A 15506-nucleotide genomic window follows, 5' to 3' on the forward strand; every position below is an offset into this window, starting at 1 on the left:
CACGCCCAAATAATAAGACATCCATAAATGTAACCTAAAGATACTTTTAACATGAAAACAATTTTTACTGTATGTATAAATTAAGTTTGTGGCTATGACTTAAACGTGGACCAAAACTTACTTTCCAGACTTCTTGTTTATATTTCATGAGGCATTCCAGTAATTGACAATGATAAACTGTAAGGAAGAAAATGTAATTTGAACATGAAATGCAAACACATACTTTGAGATATAATAAACTATATTAGTATGACTTTTCATTCTAATCGTTAAATTAAAAACTACTTATTTCCAGATACTCATGCTTTTCAAAAATCATATACACCCTTGACTTTCTTAAGCTTTATTCCAAGATCCTTGAGGAGTATATTTCATTCATCTTATCAACAAAGAAAACATTAGGGAAAATCCATAGTAATCATACCTTTACAACATAAACTTATACCAATGTAGTCAAGAAATACATAGGAAAAATATAGCCTAATAGGATTATCATAAAAGCTCACATGTTCTGAACGTTCATTATGGCAGGTGTTGTGTGTGCTAAGAGCTTTATATGTATTGTCTTATAACCACCATGTTGCAGTTAGAAAGCTGAGACTTAGTTTCCTATCTTGCCCAAGTTTGGACACATAGCAAGTGAAAGACTGATGGACTAGAATGGGAGTCTTATCATGGATTGCCAATTCCATCTGTTGAGGAATTCTCAAAAGCTACACAACAGAAATCTTCTTTGATTGCCTATGCTTACTTTCACCCTACTTAGATAGTTGTTGTACACCTTCCCTCATCTATTTTCCAAACCTCTCATGGCACTGAAGCAGGTCTCACCTTAGTCACCAGTGACCTCCGTGTCATTCAACTCAATGGACAATTTTCAGTCTGCTTCTGACTAGACCTTCGGCAGCATTCAGTACCGCCGAGCACTGTTGCTCTTTAAAGCCCTCTCTCCCCTTGACTTCAGGACGGACCCTCTCCTAGTACCTGTGACTGACACTGTTGGTGCTACTCAACTGCTATCAACAATCCTTTCCACCTCGCCCATTTCCCAATACAGCCTGCGGCCTGTGACTCGGTTCTGGCCAGCAGGACCTAAGAGAGAATCTGCTTGGAGAGCTTGTGAGACATTGTTTTCCTTTTCTCTCTGATAAAAGGAAAGAGGCACACCAGGAGACCTTGCTGTCATTACTCTGACTGGTCCTACTACCTGTTTGTGGATGTGGCTTTGGAAGAATATAATAACCTACCCTGTGGCACCCATCTTGCAAACATGAGGAGAAATTCAAGAGAAACACAGACGCCATCTCAGCCCCCTGACACTTGGAGCTATCTCTAAGACTTCTTAAGTAAACAACAAACGTTCTTGTAGTTGAAAGCCTCTGTTAGTCAGCCAAGCACATCCTAACAGATACAATCTCTCCGTCTGCTTGGCAAGCTTATTCTTCCACTGTCCCATTCCCTGCCAGAGTTCCTGAAGGCCTGGTCATAAACCCACTCCACTTTTCATTCGATGCTCTCTTATAAGCAACGTCACACTCATACAGAACCTCAGTTACCAGCTATACGCAACACGATGAATGTCACTGCACACTTATATATAGGCTTAAAGTTCATTACTTTGAACACGGAGCTCTAGTCTGAGTTCCAGACTCACAGTACAACTTCCTAATTATCATTACCTATTTCCTGAAGTAAGCTGATTTATTTGCATTTTCTGTTTTGGACTTATGGAAGTATTCCTAAGGTTATGTATGGAGTTTTTCTCCCCCGGTTTTATTGAGATATAATTGCCAATATAACAATATATTAGGCCAAGGTGTACCATTCCTCTTTAAATATCTCAAAGACACCTTGAACACAACATGTCTAAAACAGATTTCATGAGCTTCCCTCAGAAGCCTGGTCTTCTTCTACCAGCGTCTCCTTTCTCAGTGAATAGAACCGCCATGTATCTAGTTCTGAGACTGAAAACCCACCATATCCAATATGTCACCAAGTCCCGTCAATTTTACTTTCTAAGTATCTCTCCGATGTATCCACTTTTCTCAGTCTCAAGTGCCTCTGCCTCGTACATGCCTAGACAAATGCAATGGCCTCCTCATAGGTCAATCTATCTCCACTCTGCCTCCTGCAACCAGGATGACACACACATAACCACTCAAAAATCCTTCAGTGCCTTCCCATTGGGATATCCCAGACTTGGAATAAACACACGATGCCCAAGGAGAGCCCACAATATCGAGCAGGTTCTGGCTCCGAGAAGTCTACAGTTCCATCGCACACGAGGCTACACTGATCTTTCAGTCCCACCTGCTTGCCACGCTCCCTCTGACCCCTGAGATTCTTCTCCTGAGTCCCCCACCTCTGGTAGGCCTTGTTATGCTACTCATCTTTCAGTCCTCACACCAAAGGTTATTTCCCCAGAGTAGCCCTCCCTGACCTCTTCAATAAAAGAAAAACCTCCTTTTATCGGGCCTCGTAGCACTTGGCATCACTGAACTTTACATTTGCTTTTATGATGATTTGATTAATGTCTTCTCACCCCACCCCCCAGAAGGACAGCCTCATGAGGTGAGGGCAGTGACCATTTCTGTTTTGCTACCCATGGTGTCCCCAGTGCCTGGCACACAGTGGACATTCAGTGACTACTGAATGTATAAATGGCTCTCTAGAAATGGAATTTTGTTCTTAAGCCATCACTGAGTTCTCAAGAGCAGCTACTGCAGGCCACTTTCTCCTACACAGTATTTGTTATCCTCCATGTATCTGCTACATGAACCTGGTTCAGAGTAGTTCACTGACTGCCCTGTGAACAAACCTGGAGAGTCCCTTTGTTTAAACCAATTCCCCTCCCAAAAGGCCCCACTTATCCTATCAATTAAAACTTAACCCATATTTTGCTCAAAGTGGCACGAAGCCTTTCCTGATCATTTCAATCCACAGAAACATCTCCTTCTGATGAATTAATACTATCTATATCATTTATTGTGTACTTTTCACATACTACTTTACATTGTACATTAATGATTTATTGAATATGCTTAAGACTCCCAATTAGACATAAGTTCCATAGCAAGCACCGTATCTTACATTTCTGATGGTTTTCCCAATGCCTAGCACAGAACCGTGTGCGTAGGAATTACTAGACAAATGCCTCTTAGTTGAACAAGGTCTGTACTCGATCCTTGACAAATAAAGACTACAAAAACCAAGCTGTCTCTTGCTGTCTCCCTCAATAAAAATTCAAACAATAGAATGATGCCCTACCCCTTGTTCCCCGAATGCTTCACTTCTTAACACTTTTCCACATCACAAGACTAGTTTGAAATTCTAGATCCCAAATGAAATTCGTACTATAGAACTTCTGGTTATGTACATTTCCCCATGAATAAATGAAGATACAGATTTAGAACTAACAGAAGTAACTGTATCTGATCACAGTGGTTTCCTAGCCAAATGCAATGAAAATATTCAACTCCAAGAAGAAAATGGCAGATCGTAGTGATCCGCATTGCTACTTATTGAGCATTTTACAATGCGCCCTTCACTACGCTAGGTAAATACTTTACATATGCTTCACCCATTAAATCCTCACAACAATATTTTAAGGCACTGCAGAGAGAATTATTCCCATTGTACAGATGAAGAAACTTGGTCTTAGGAAGGCTAAAAAACTTGCTCAAGGTAACACTGAACCCACATACATCTAACCTCAAATCACATGATTTTATCCATACTGCTCTACTGCCTCCCAATATAGAAATCAGGACCGAAGCCTCATGATCAAACTTCAATTAATTAGATTCCAAAGGAAGGATTTTTTTTCCAGAACATAATATATAATAAATATAAATGACATTTTGAGGGTACTTTAAGCCAGACAGAGTGAGATATGAGACAGAACTTCCAAAATATACACGTTAATTAACCTCATATAATAATCATAAGGGATTTCATATTTAAAGGCTGATATTCCAAACTAAGAGGCATTAAGGTTTTAAAATGAAAAATTTTTTTTATCCTTAGTCATTATTTATTATGTAATTAAATAGAAGGTTGAAAATAGTGCCGCCAAATTTGTTCACTTGCCAAATAAACATTAAATAAAAATAAAAACTGAGTCATATCTTAGCATATGACAGTCAGCCAGCCCTTTTCCAGGTCAGTTTCCCAAAGTTTATCTGCAATTATACTGATGAATGGAAACCAGAATAAATCATATGAAACCTGTCCAACATCACTAGTAATTGAAGAAATATGACACAAATCAAAACAATGAGATATTATTTTTCATCTGTCCAACTCTATACACATTTTATGATAATTCTCAGTGACAGGTTAAGTGTACTTTCATATATAGTGAGACTATTGACATTTTTTTGTCCTTTGACCCATTAATCCCTCTTTTATGAATTTACTCCAAACAAATAATCAGAAATGTAGTAAAAGACGTGTGTTCAAGGATACTTGTGTGGCATTAGGGTAACAAATTCACACAATATTAACAGTGGTTATCTTTAATTATTAGAATTGCAGGTGATTCTTGTATTTCTAATTTAACTATTCCTATATACTTATATCAAATCAATTTCCAGTCAATGTTCTAAAACTGTGTCCTCAAACATTCTGAAAATATCACTAGCCTGCAAGTGATAATAGCAAAGGAAATTTATTTCAACTTGAGAGTCTGTTTTCTAATGTATCTCCAAGAGAAGTTCTTCTCACGTGAGAATTTCTAGGCTCCTTGTTTGATATCTTGTTTAATTTTTGGTTTTGGAATTAGTCAAGCCACCCAATGAAATCCTTACTATAGAATTTCTGGTTATGTACATTTCCCCATGAATAGATGAAGATACTTACCGGGGTTGGATGTGTACTGCATTGCAATCATTAGCATGGATGATGCAGAGAGATTAACATGGGCAGGAACTCCTTCTCTCCTTGAGGAACCCACTGAAACCAAAATATTTTTGATTAGACACAACTAATCTCTACATATATATTGGCTACTTTGCATAGAGCATGAGAGCTGACAAGAAACTTTTTTTTTAAAAGTCCCAACAAAATTAATGGACATTTTGTAAAAATAAAACCACAAAGTTTGTTTTCACCTACAAATGCTACAGTTATTGTCAGTAGCCAGCATTGAGTGAGAAGCTACAAGGAGCAGGAACAGTGCCAGAATGTGATGCAATGGCTTTAGCAGAGCTGTGGTTAGATGTGACCTCTGCTCCCAAGATTATTATATCCAGGTGGAAAAGAAATAAATAAAAGAATCCTCTCTGCACACAAATATAAAGGCATGTTGAAGGTTATCCCAATAAGAAAGTAATGATAAAAGATTTTTTAACTCAACTTGAATGTATTAACTTTTAGAGATGCCAATGAAACAGTCTACTTAAAATGGGTACCTTATTTAAACATACAGATTATAAATCACATATAATTAAAAACTAGTATATAAATTAAAAAATTATTTCCAACTCTCACATATCATTAAACAATTTTCTTTAAATCTTCATATGTAACTTCATCATTAATATCTTCATCACTATGAGAAACACTTTTTCAGTTTTCCAGAGCTTACCATCTTCAGATCTGAGTTGTTTCAAGTAAAGCACTTCTTGAGTCTGTGAATAACACTGTTGCTGAATATTTTATCCTCTGCCACAAGTATTCAATCGCAAAGCAAGTTGGTTTCTTCAAAATTCATCTTACAGCTGTATAATCATGGTCTCCAGGTGGTAACTACTTAAGACATCTTTAAGTGGCTTGTTTACGATGACATCCAACTCTACATTAAATTTGCTTCTCTTTTTTAACAGAATGTGTCAGGTAACCCCAATAAGCATTCAAAACTAGCATTGATGGAAGTCATTCAGGGTAATATGTTGTCTCCAAAGTACTTTATTATTCAAAACACAGTAATTGAGAAAGGACCCACAAAAGAAGAAGCTTTACAAGGACTCAAATATAAAATGAATTCCTTTTCTCAGCAATAATTGCAGGAGTAGGAGAAACCTCTCCTTATATTTGGACTTGTGCAGCAAATTGTCACGAAAGTATGAACAAAACAGTGTACAGTGAGTCTGACACCCTCAGAAAGTCACCTCGCGAGTTCCTGCACATAATGGACAAGACCATTAACATGCAACAACAAAAAAGGCAGAGAACTCTCAAATCTGCTGTAGTTTATTTTATTCTATATTAAAGTACAAAATATGGGAATAATGCTTCACCTACATCCAAGAAGAATAAGGCAACTTATAATAAAACACATGTATAAAAGAGCCATTAAAACACTAATAAAAGATTTGTCATACAATAGAGAAGACAAAAAAAATTTTAACATTACTTTTTTCTCATAAAGGATGTTGAGTACCACAATGGCTGGTGGCCTTTACAAAAGCTTTATAGAAATAAATAAAACAGATTTATAATTAAGTTCTTTTTGCTTTTATCCATGACTTGGCAACTGGGCAGCTGCTAACCCACCAATCAGGCAATATCCAGGCAGATAAATGAGCTTGGCTAAACAATATAAATAAGTAATAACAATTATACAAGATGTGGAGATCAGTTCATTCCTCTTAGATGGTAAAGTTGATTAATCAAGTATGGTTAATGGAGGAAAACAAACTTTGAGCCGAATCCTAATGAACAAGAGGCAGTTGCTCTCAGACTTGAGCCGGGGAGCTCCTTCAAATTCAGCTTTTGGGGGCCCACACCTAGAGTCTAACTCAGCTTGGAAACAAGAAAGCTCCGTACTTAATAAGCACATCAACTGATTTTGGTGCAAATACACCTTGGACCTCTGTTTGAGAAGTACTACTAGAGAGATAAGAAATGACAGGAAACACTCAGTAAGGTGGCTGGATGTGGGAGGAATAACTGCATGCCCCCTGTGCGTCTTTGTTTAAGGAAAAAAAGAAGAAAAGTCTAGGCTCCAAAATAGCCAAGGAAAAATAATTATAAATATATATGTGTATGTATGTGTGTGTATATATATATCTATATAGACATATATAGATATATCCATTCCTTTTGGGACAAGTGTTTTCACCTTTGTTTAATCTCAAACTTTTTAATAATCAGTTTCTAAAAAATGAAAGCCACTCTTAAGGGAGCTGAGAATCACTGTGCCTGGAGGCCTTTAAAAACGGGAGAGATGCCCAAGTGTCTCAGATGATTTAGGTGAAGTCTATTTGGAGATTAGCCCAAATGGTTCAGTGACCTCTGGATGTCCCTTCTACCCTTACAAATCCATGCTGTCCCCCAAGTATGGTCAGCCACAAAGCCAAAAGCGCTCCCTTGGCTCCAGCCCTAGGAAATTGGCTCCAATACTTACATAAACAGACGGTGCCTTGCAATTTCTTAGCCTTCTAACAGACTGCCTAAAACCACCCCGATTCTAATTTAATAAGCACGCACAGGCACAATCATTCATTGAATCTTGGTAAAAAGCATGATGTATACAGATGTGCAGCTTGGCGCCGTGAGGGTGTACAAAGCCAAGCTACACACAATGGAAGGAAGAAGAGCAGGAATCAAAACAAGAAAATGTTACACTTCATATTGTACTCAGGAAATATGAAAAGTGCTAAGACCTAGTTCCCGATTCCCCCAGCACCGTCAGGACAACCATTACCACTATCCCCTCTCTCTGTGAACAATGACAACTCCTTAATCTGTTCCTGCATTTTATAGTTCCTAATATACTATCTTGTACGGCTCTAATATGAAGATATATATATATATATATACACACACACATATATACACACACACACATACACACACACATATATATACACATATCTATATATATACACACATATATACATAGGTATATATGTGTGTGTGTGTGTGTATATATATATATAGAGAGAGAGAGAGAGAGAGAGAGCAAGAGAGAGAGAGAGAGAGAGGGAGAGCACCAAAAAAATGTATACACATTTTAACAAAGGAAAAAACTATTAAAATTGTAATAATATATACCGATAACAAAAGATGAATACAAGTCATGTTTGACTTCTGCAATTACAAGAGGTGCTAAAATGGTTACCATCAGCGTCCAGACACTACTGATTATGGCAAACTACTGCTTCAGCAACACTGACCAAAGTGTCCACTTGTATACATTTTTTTGGCACCCCTGGTATATATGGAAAAAGCCATTTTATAAAAGAGAAATCAAATTATTTGCATGAAAATACCAACTGAATTATTAGGATTACAGCCCCAGTCACCTGACTTCATAGCTAATGCTCTAATCACTCATTCATTCAAGAAGGATTTTTTTCAGTACTTCCTATATACCAGGTATTGTTGTAGGCCTTGGAGACAGTCATAAGCAAGATAGACACATCTTTGCCCTTAGAGTGCTTAAATGCTAGAGCTGTGCTCTCCAATATGGTAGCCATAGCCACATGTGGCTATTTAAATGTAAATTAATTAAAATTAAATGAAATTAAAACTTCAGTTTCTCAGTCTCACTAGATATAGGTGTTCACTTGCCATAGTGGTATACTGGACAACAGAATTTTATAGAATATTTCCATCATTGCAGCAAGTTCCATGGACAGTACTATTCTATACAACAGGCAAACAAATACTGGAGAAGAAATATAAAGCAGGGCAAGAGAACAGACAGAAAGGGATGGAAGGGCCTGTTTTAGCTAGAGGGCAAGGAAGGGCATCTCAAAGATGTCATACTTAACCTGAGACCTAAAGGGGGTGAGGAAGCAAACCATGTGACCATTTGCGAGAAGGGCTTTTGAGACAGAGGAAAAAGCCTGGAACAAAAGCAAAAGCTTAGTGCCTTTATGAAATTGCAGAAAGGCCAATGTGTGCAGAGTGAATACAGGAGAGGTGGTAATGAGGTAGGAAGACAGGCGCCAGATGGCACAGGACATTGTGGGCCATGGAAGGACGTTGAACTTGATTTATAAGAGTGACGGGAAGCTACTAGACAGTTTTGATGAGTGAAGTGACGTAATCTTTTTACATGTTTGGAGGATAACTCTGACTTTTTGGTGAACAACTGTGGGAGCGCTAAGAGTAGAAGCAAGGAGACAAGTTTGGAAGCTACTGGGCTGGTCCAAATGAGAGATGGTGGTTAAGAAATGGTCTGCATTGGAATATATTTAAATAAACCCCACTAGCCTTATGTTTTTTTAAGGGATAAAGGTAAGGGAGTTGTCTGGGAAGAAGAGACACATTCTGGTGCCAGTTCGGCTATATTTCCTGGGCTTTGTCAGACTGTATTGCCGAGGTTGACCAGGGATCTCTGTGTAAGCAGAGGTCACTGTGTTCCATGAGACAGGGGCTGAGCTTCACAAACTTCGGACTTCAGAAGAGCATGTCAGATCAACATAATGCGAAAGCTAAGGTGCCAGGACCCTGAAGTCTGTGCAGCTTTAAAATATTTGCAGATCGGTAAATTAATGCAAATCATGGACAAAGGATTGTGAATCTGCACTACGGAGGTTCGATGTGATCAAAACCTGTTGTAACAATTACTATTATTATAAAACAAACTCATGGGGAAAAAAATCCCAAGCCCTAGAGGATGGCTCCATATCTCAAGCAATAATTAATATGAGAACGTTTCAGGACAACATGTGAATCTGAGCAGAATATTGGAATCAGTTGCAATGGGATTTGGCATGTCTGTCATTAGGTTTGGTCTGTTTATATGCTTGTTTAATATTATATAATATTCAAAGCCATTCCTATATGTTACCTCATGGTCTTCACAACAAACATAGGATGTAGACAGGGGAGGTTATGATTATTCACAATTTTACAGCTGAGGAAACTAAAGTTTGATGAGGTTAAAATATCTGCCAGTAGTCAAAGAACTACAATTCAGTTCTTCTGGATTTCTACTGAGTATAGTAAGACTTACCTTACAAAAACAATCATTAGCTAATAAAACAGATTTTATATATAAAAGGTTATTTAAACATCATTAATATCTTGTGTTTGTTTTTAACTGTCTTTTTTTCTAGATATTTATTAGACTTTGGAGACCATAGAAATGTAACATGCATCCTCTGTAGTAATAAGAGAACAAAGAATGATCCAGGGACAGTGGTCTGAAACCAGACATTTAATTAAGTCAGACAATTGCTTTTAAGTAAATGCAAAGATCTGAATGAACCTTTATTTTTCCTGAGGGTAAGTGACTTTTGGGGGAAATCTAACTTAGAAAAAAAACTAGATGAAACTGTACAGTCCTGGCTGCCAAGATACACTAGAAGGGTCTTTCACTGATATAATTATTCAGCTTTATTATTATCTTTGAAATAATACAGTCTATATCAATTAATGTACATTTGCTTTTTCTCTTCTCTGCCAAAGTATCATCTTCCTAACATCCGTATTTCAATTTGGTCCACAAATCAGATTCTTTATTGGAAAAAGAAAGGTTTCCATGGTAAAATGCAAATGACTTTTTCAATTCTTAGTAACTCCTTTTATATTGTTTTATAAATAAAACCTATTGCACAAACTTGGAATAAAAAGTATACCTTATTTATGGAAGGAATTAAAAAGAAAAGGTTACATCAAAGGAAATTTTTATAATAAACTGCAGTTTATTCTGCAGCCCCTCAAAAGGAATTATTTAAAATAAAAGCAAGTACTTGGTTTATTGACAAAAATGACATGAAGGACACAACTTACATACATGCATGGCTCTTAAACTGAAAGAACTATAATACCTCATTAGATCCACTTCAGAGCTCAGAGCTTCACCTTCTAAGGTCCTTAATAATACAATCATTTAACACCTGAAAAACTGTCTATGTTTAACATTTTACTTGTGAAGACTGTACCAAAGAGATAAAAGTCTTTTTGTTTTAAAGACTTGATTGATCAAATACTCAGAAAACGAAACTTCCTCTATCCTAACATCTCAGTCCTGAAATAAAAAATATTCTGGAAGAAGTTAAATGCTCCTTTCTTGTTTCGGTCAGAATTTCTAGACACTAAAACAACTTCCAAAAAACAACATGGAAGCAACCACAGACACACATTCTCACATCTACTCACTCTAATACGATTAATTTGGAAATCGATCCCCTGTATCTTTGGGTCTGTATCTTTATATCTACCCTGTGAATGAACAAGTATAAAAGAAACATCTGAATCATTTAATAGATTTCAGATTTAAAGTTAGTACTACAATTTATTTCTAATGATTTAAAGATGACAAAGATGGGCTACTACTGAGCCACAGGAATGGTGAAGAGAAACGAAAGCCAGAACTAAGCAACTAAAACCAAAGCAAAAAAACAAGTGAACCAGATCAACGACTGGGTTAGAGGAAGATATGTGTCTCTTACATAAAATAAAGATGGCTGTTATTTCACCTAGATTATTAACGCCAGAAATGACCTTAAGGATGGCACATTTTTCCAAACCCCTCCTTTACAGTTAAAAAAAAAAAGTCCCAGAGACATAAGCAATTTGCTCATACCATTAAATGAACACCAAGTTACTCCATACATAAGCACTAAAACTCACACAAATGTTGTAAACTCAATTTACTATTTTGTTCTCAATTGCCAAGGTTCACATATTTAAATAAGTAAGGATTCCAATGTGACTACAAGACATTTTTTGGGATTTCTAATTAAGTAGAATTAATAATCAAGGGTGAAAGAACTAATTGCCAGCTTTCACATTGCTTGTCCACTCTTAAGTATAACTTCAGAGACCAGATATATTCAATGCCTCTCCTAATATTACTTACTTATTCGTAAGAAGTAGGAATACAAATAATTAGATTATTACAAAGATGCAGGCTCACCTGCTTTTTAGTCTTAAAAAAAAAAAAATTCCTATGCCTAAGTTTAACAGTTGATATAGTATTTTGAAAAATGACTATACAATTCTAAGACTGTATCCATAAACAAGTACTTGTCAGTAGGGTTACAGAGAATAAAAAAAGAGAATGGTCAAATATTCTATTACTTCAAAGATACAATCAGTCTGCTAATTTTTTTTGAATCACTGTATAATTTAGACAGAAGTCAGACTCTTTGGCTAAAAGATGAAAATTTCAATTCCATAGCTAAAATTAAATTTGATTGCAAAATATGCAAGTGTGGCTCAAAGGTACATATGTTTACAGTGCAACAACTTTAATAAGATCCTAAGTACATAACATTAAAATGGTGAAAAATGACCAGTAGGAATTGAATGTGACCAATAAAGATATTTTTATAGAACAAGAATTGAGGGGAGGAGAGAAGTAAACTAACACTTTGGGCACTGTGCCAGCACCTCACCAACTTCTAGGTTAATTATCTCAATTATCACAACAATCCCATGAGGAAGCTATTATTATGATTCTTATTTTACAGGTAAGAAACAGAAAGGTTGGATAACTTGCCTAAGGTCACACAGCTATTTGGTAGCAAGCTATGATTTGAATCAAGATCTGTTTAACTCCTTAACCCATAATCTTTTCCAATTATTCACTGAAATATAGATTAATACATACTTCATTTCTTTAAAAAAAAACTTTAGAAGGATTTTGATCATAAAAACCACAACACAACCTTTATTTTCCTCTTTGTTCTCGTGTCTAGAAAGCCTGAAGAACTAAGTCTATAAAAGTGAAATAGAATTCAAATCATTGCTATGTCTATAACAGCACCTTGCACATGAGTCACAAGCCTTAGCTTATTTCAAAGTGTTGTCATAAATTTCGACTCACTTTATCATCACAGCACGCTCCTGAGAGAAAACTGATGCTATCATCATCCTGGCAATGAAGTTTCAACTATATGAATTGCCCAACATCACACAGAGGATTACGGACAGAGCTGAGCCTAGACTCTACATATCCTGACTCTTATCTGTTGCTCTTCCCATCACATCCTACTGCCTTCAGAGCAAAAGATAAGAATTTCTACATCTGAGGCAACACTCTCTCCACCATTTTTTTCTAAAGTGGCAAAAAAATACCGTAACTTATATGTAGGAAATATAGACTGTGCTTTGACATGTTCTTTCTTCCTATCCCATAAGATCAAACTATGTGAATAAAACAATTCTAAGGTATAATCGTCTTCCATGTCTTCGAGTTTCACTATAATATTCATGCTGAAATGACTGAATTTAAATCATGGCACATGTACATAGCAAGCAATTTCATCATAATCTTGAAAATCTACAGCCTAAAACAGCAAAAGCAATTTCCATTTGTACAATACATAAAAATAATCTAGTATTAGGTAAGATTGAACTTACAGATAGCCATTGGTAGAAAAGATGTGCTAAGATATTCAATAATATCCTTGTGCAGAAATGGAGGGAAGGTAGCTAACGTTGATATCATCGTGTAGGGCAAAGTACTCAGAATATCATCATTGAGAAAGGGTAGCAAACATGTGGTTGTATAAAATATCGACTGTCCAAGATCTACAAAACAAAATTGAGTAATCAGTCACTGAATATTTTGCCATTTAACAAAATATGCTAATTTACACTCTAAGTTTTTATGAACTGGTTGAAATTGTAAGCAACTATTGCTGCCTTCCTATTAAGAGTTCCAAAACATACTGCTCAGGAGAGTGCATATACAGCATTTGCTCCCTAACTCACTGATGAATGAATGACTGCATTAAGAAATACAAATATCTATTTCATGAGCTTTTCCTGAACACTTTATCAATCTTCAATAATACTCGGTATTCATATTACTTCTCAATTTCATAAATTAGAAGCACCTTCCATGTGATAATGAATCCTGAAATCCCCCCAGCATTCTCACCTCCACATTTTACACAAGATAACTGTGGCAGAAGGACATTAAATTGTTTTCCCACAGGAAGTTTTAGAAAAGTCAAGGGCAGGACTGGAAATAAAACCAGGCTATTTCTGCTCCATCAAGCAAACCACAATCTTCCTACATCTGGAGTCTTGGGCAATGAGGTGATTTACATCTTCAGCACAGTGGCAGATTCAGCAGGCACTGACGAAAGGAAGCCATAAACTGCTGCTACGTGACCCTGTGCATTTCATTATCAATTATCACAGGGGGACGTGCCACCTAATAATAATCTTTCTATCAACATTTTAAAATGGGGATAGGAAAAGTACCTACCTCACTTCATTAGGCTTGTTAGGAGGTTTAAATGACATAAATGTAATGTGCTAAACGTAGCACATAATGTGCGCTCCACAAATATTAACTGTTATTATTAATATTAATATTGTTACTATTATTATTACCTGCACAAGGAGTAAAAATAGAGGACATTCGAAAAAACATAACTATTTAGCTTTAGAATGCATGTAGAGACCAAATCCCATTACACGGAATGTATATTTTGATATTTCTGGACCTCCCTCTGTATAGATCACCAGCCAAGACTTGATAATAAAGACTTTGATCATTTTCGTATCTATTATAAAAGAAAATTATTAGACTTGTTTGTTTTGCAGCAGGTGTACCTTCGGAGTGCTATTTTGATGCCTAATGTGATTTCTGATTATTGTTAGAATCACATGTGATCTCAACAAGCAACCGACAACAGAGAGGATGTGGTTACATTGCATCTGGGGAGCGAGAGTCAGTGAACTTTGGGCTCAAAATGATGAAATGGAAAATTCACAGGTGGCTCACTAAGCATTAACTGAGGCTGTACATAAAAAGTCACCTCAGCTGCATTTCAGCCTAGGTACAGAACTAGCACAGAAACAGGCCTGAGCGCCCAACTAGAATATTTTACACATGAGGAAACTGAGGCCTGGAGAAGCGAAGTGACTGTCCAAGATCTCCTAAGAATGAATAGCTGAACTGAGACAAAAATGTGACTCTTCCCGGTACATGCCACTGCCCTGCTGCGGACACAGCCTCTAGCCCTAGTGCAGTGGTTCTCAAACTCAGTGTACGAAAGCATCACCCAGAGAGCTTGTGAAAAATTTGGATCCCCAGGATCCACTCCTTGGGGATTCTTATTCAGCAGTCCTGGCTTCAGACCCAGAATTCCATGTTCTAAGCTCCCTCAGTTATTCTGATGTTGTTCAGATCACGCTTAGGGAAACAATGCTATACCATTTTTAATCTCTAAGGGATGGTCTGGTGAGTTTTTTCCTATCTTCCAAACTCTGTTATGCAGCATAAGAGCACAGTATACAGACAACAGTGAAGAGGAAAGTCACCCAATGGCTGTGGGTACAAAAGCAAAAATATAACTCATGCCCCCCGAAATGGTCATAATTTTCACATTAATTGCAATTAAATGGGTCGTGAGTCACCAAACTGAATGCTTTAATCTTAATCAAGGGGCTGTGAAGATAAAGAACAACTACCCTAACGCGGTGGCCCATCCCAGGACCAGGCAGGTCCACAATGACCTCAGGACTCTGATCACAAAGGAAAAGCACTGACGAGCTCACCACCACGGTAAGCCTGATGTTCAGAGTCATCTCCTTTCAGTTCTGAGCTCGGGTAGCATCACGACACAAGTGACTAGGCTTAAAAC

General features: G+C 36.9%; 1 protein-coding gene across 16 annotated transcripts in view; it reads right to left on the reverse strand.

The window, feature by feature from the left end:
• The window catches only part of UNC79 (unc-79 homolog, NALCN channel complex subunit), a 240447-nt gene that overhangs the window by 182333 nt on the left and 42608 nt on the right, over positions 1 to 15506 (reverse strand). For all 16 annotated transcript variants that reach the window (XM_033108855.1, XM_033108860.1, XM_033108868.1 and 13 more), the window contains 3 exons: positions 13267 to 13437; positions 4861 to 4953; positions 122 to 177 (listed from right to left, as the gene is read on the reverse strand). In XM_033108855.1, coding sequence (XP_032964746.1) covers positions 122 to 177; positions 4861 to 4953; positions 13267 to 13437 — 320 coding nt within the window. The remainder of the gene's footprint in view (positions 1 to 121; positions 178 to 4860; positions 4954 to 13266; positions 13438 to 15506) is intronic.

Source organism: Rhinolophus ferrumequinum, chromosome 6 (assembly GCF_004115265.2).
Source record: "Rhinolophus ferrumequinum isolate MPI-CBG mRhiFer1 chromosome 6, mRhiFer1_v1.p, whole genome shotgun sequence".
In the NCBI taxonomy this organism is placed as follows: domain Eukaryota; kingdom Metazoa; phylum Chordata; class Mammalia; order Chiroptera; family Rhinolophidae; genus Rhinolophus; species Rhinolophus ferrumequinum.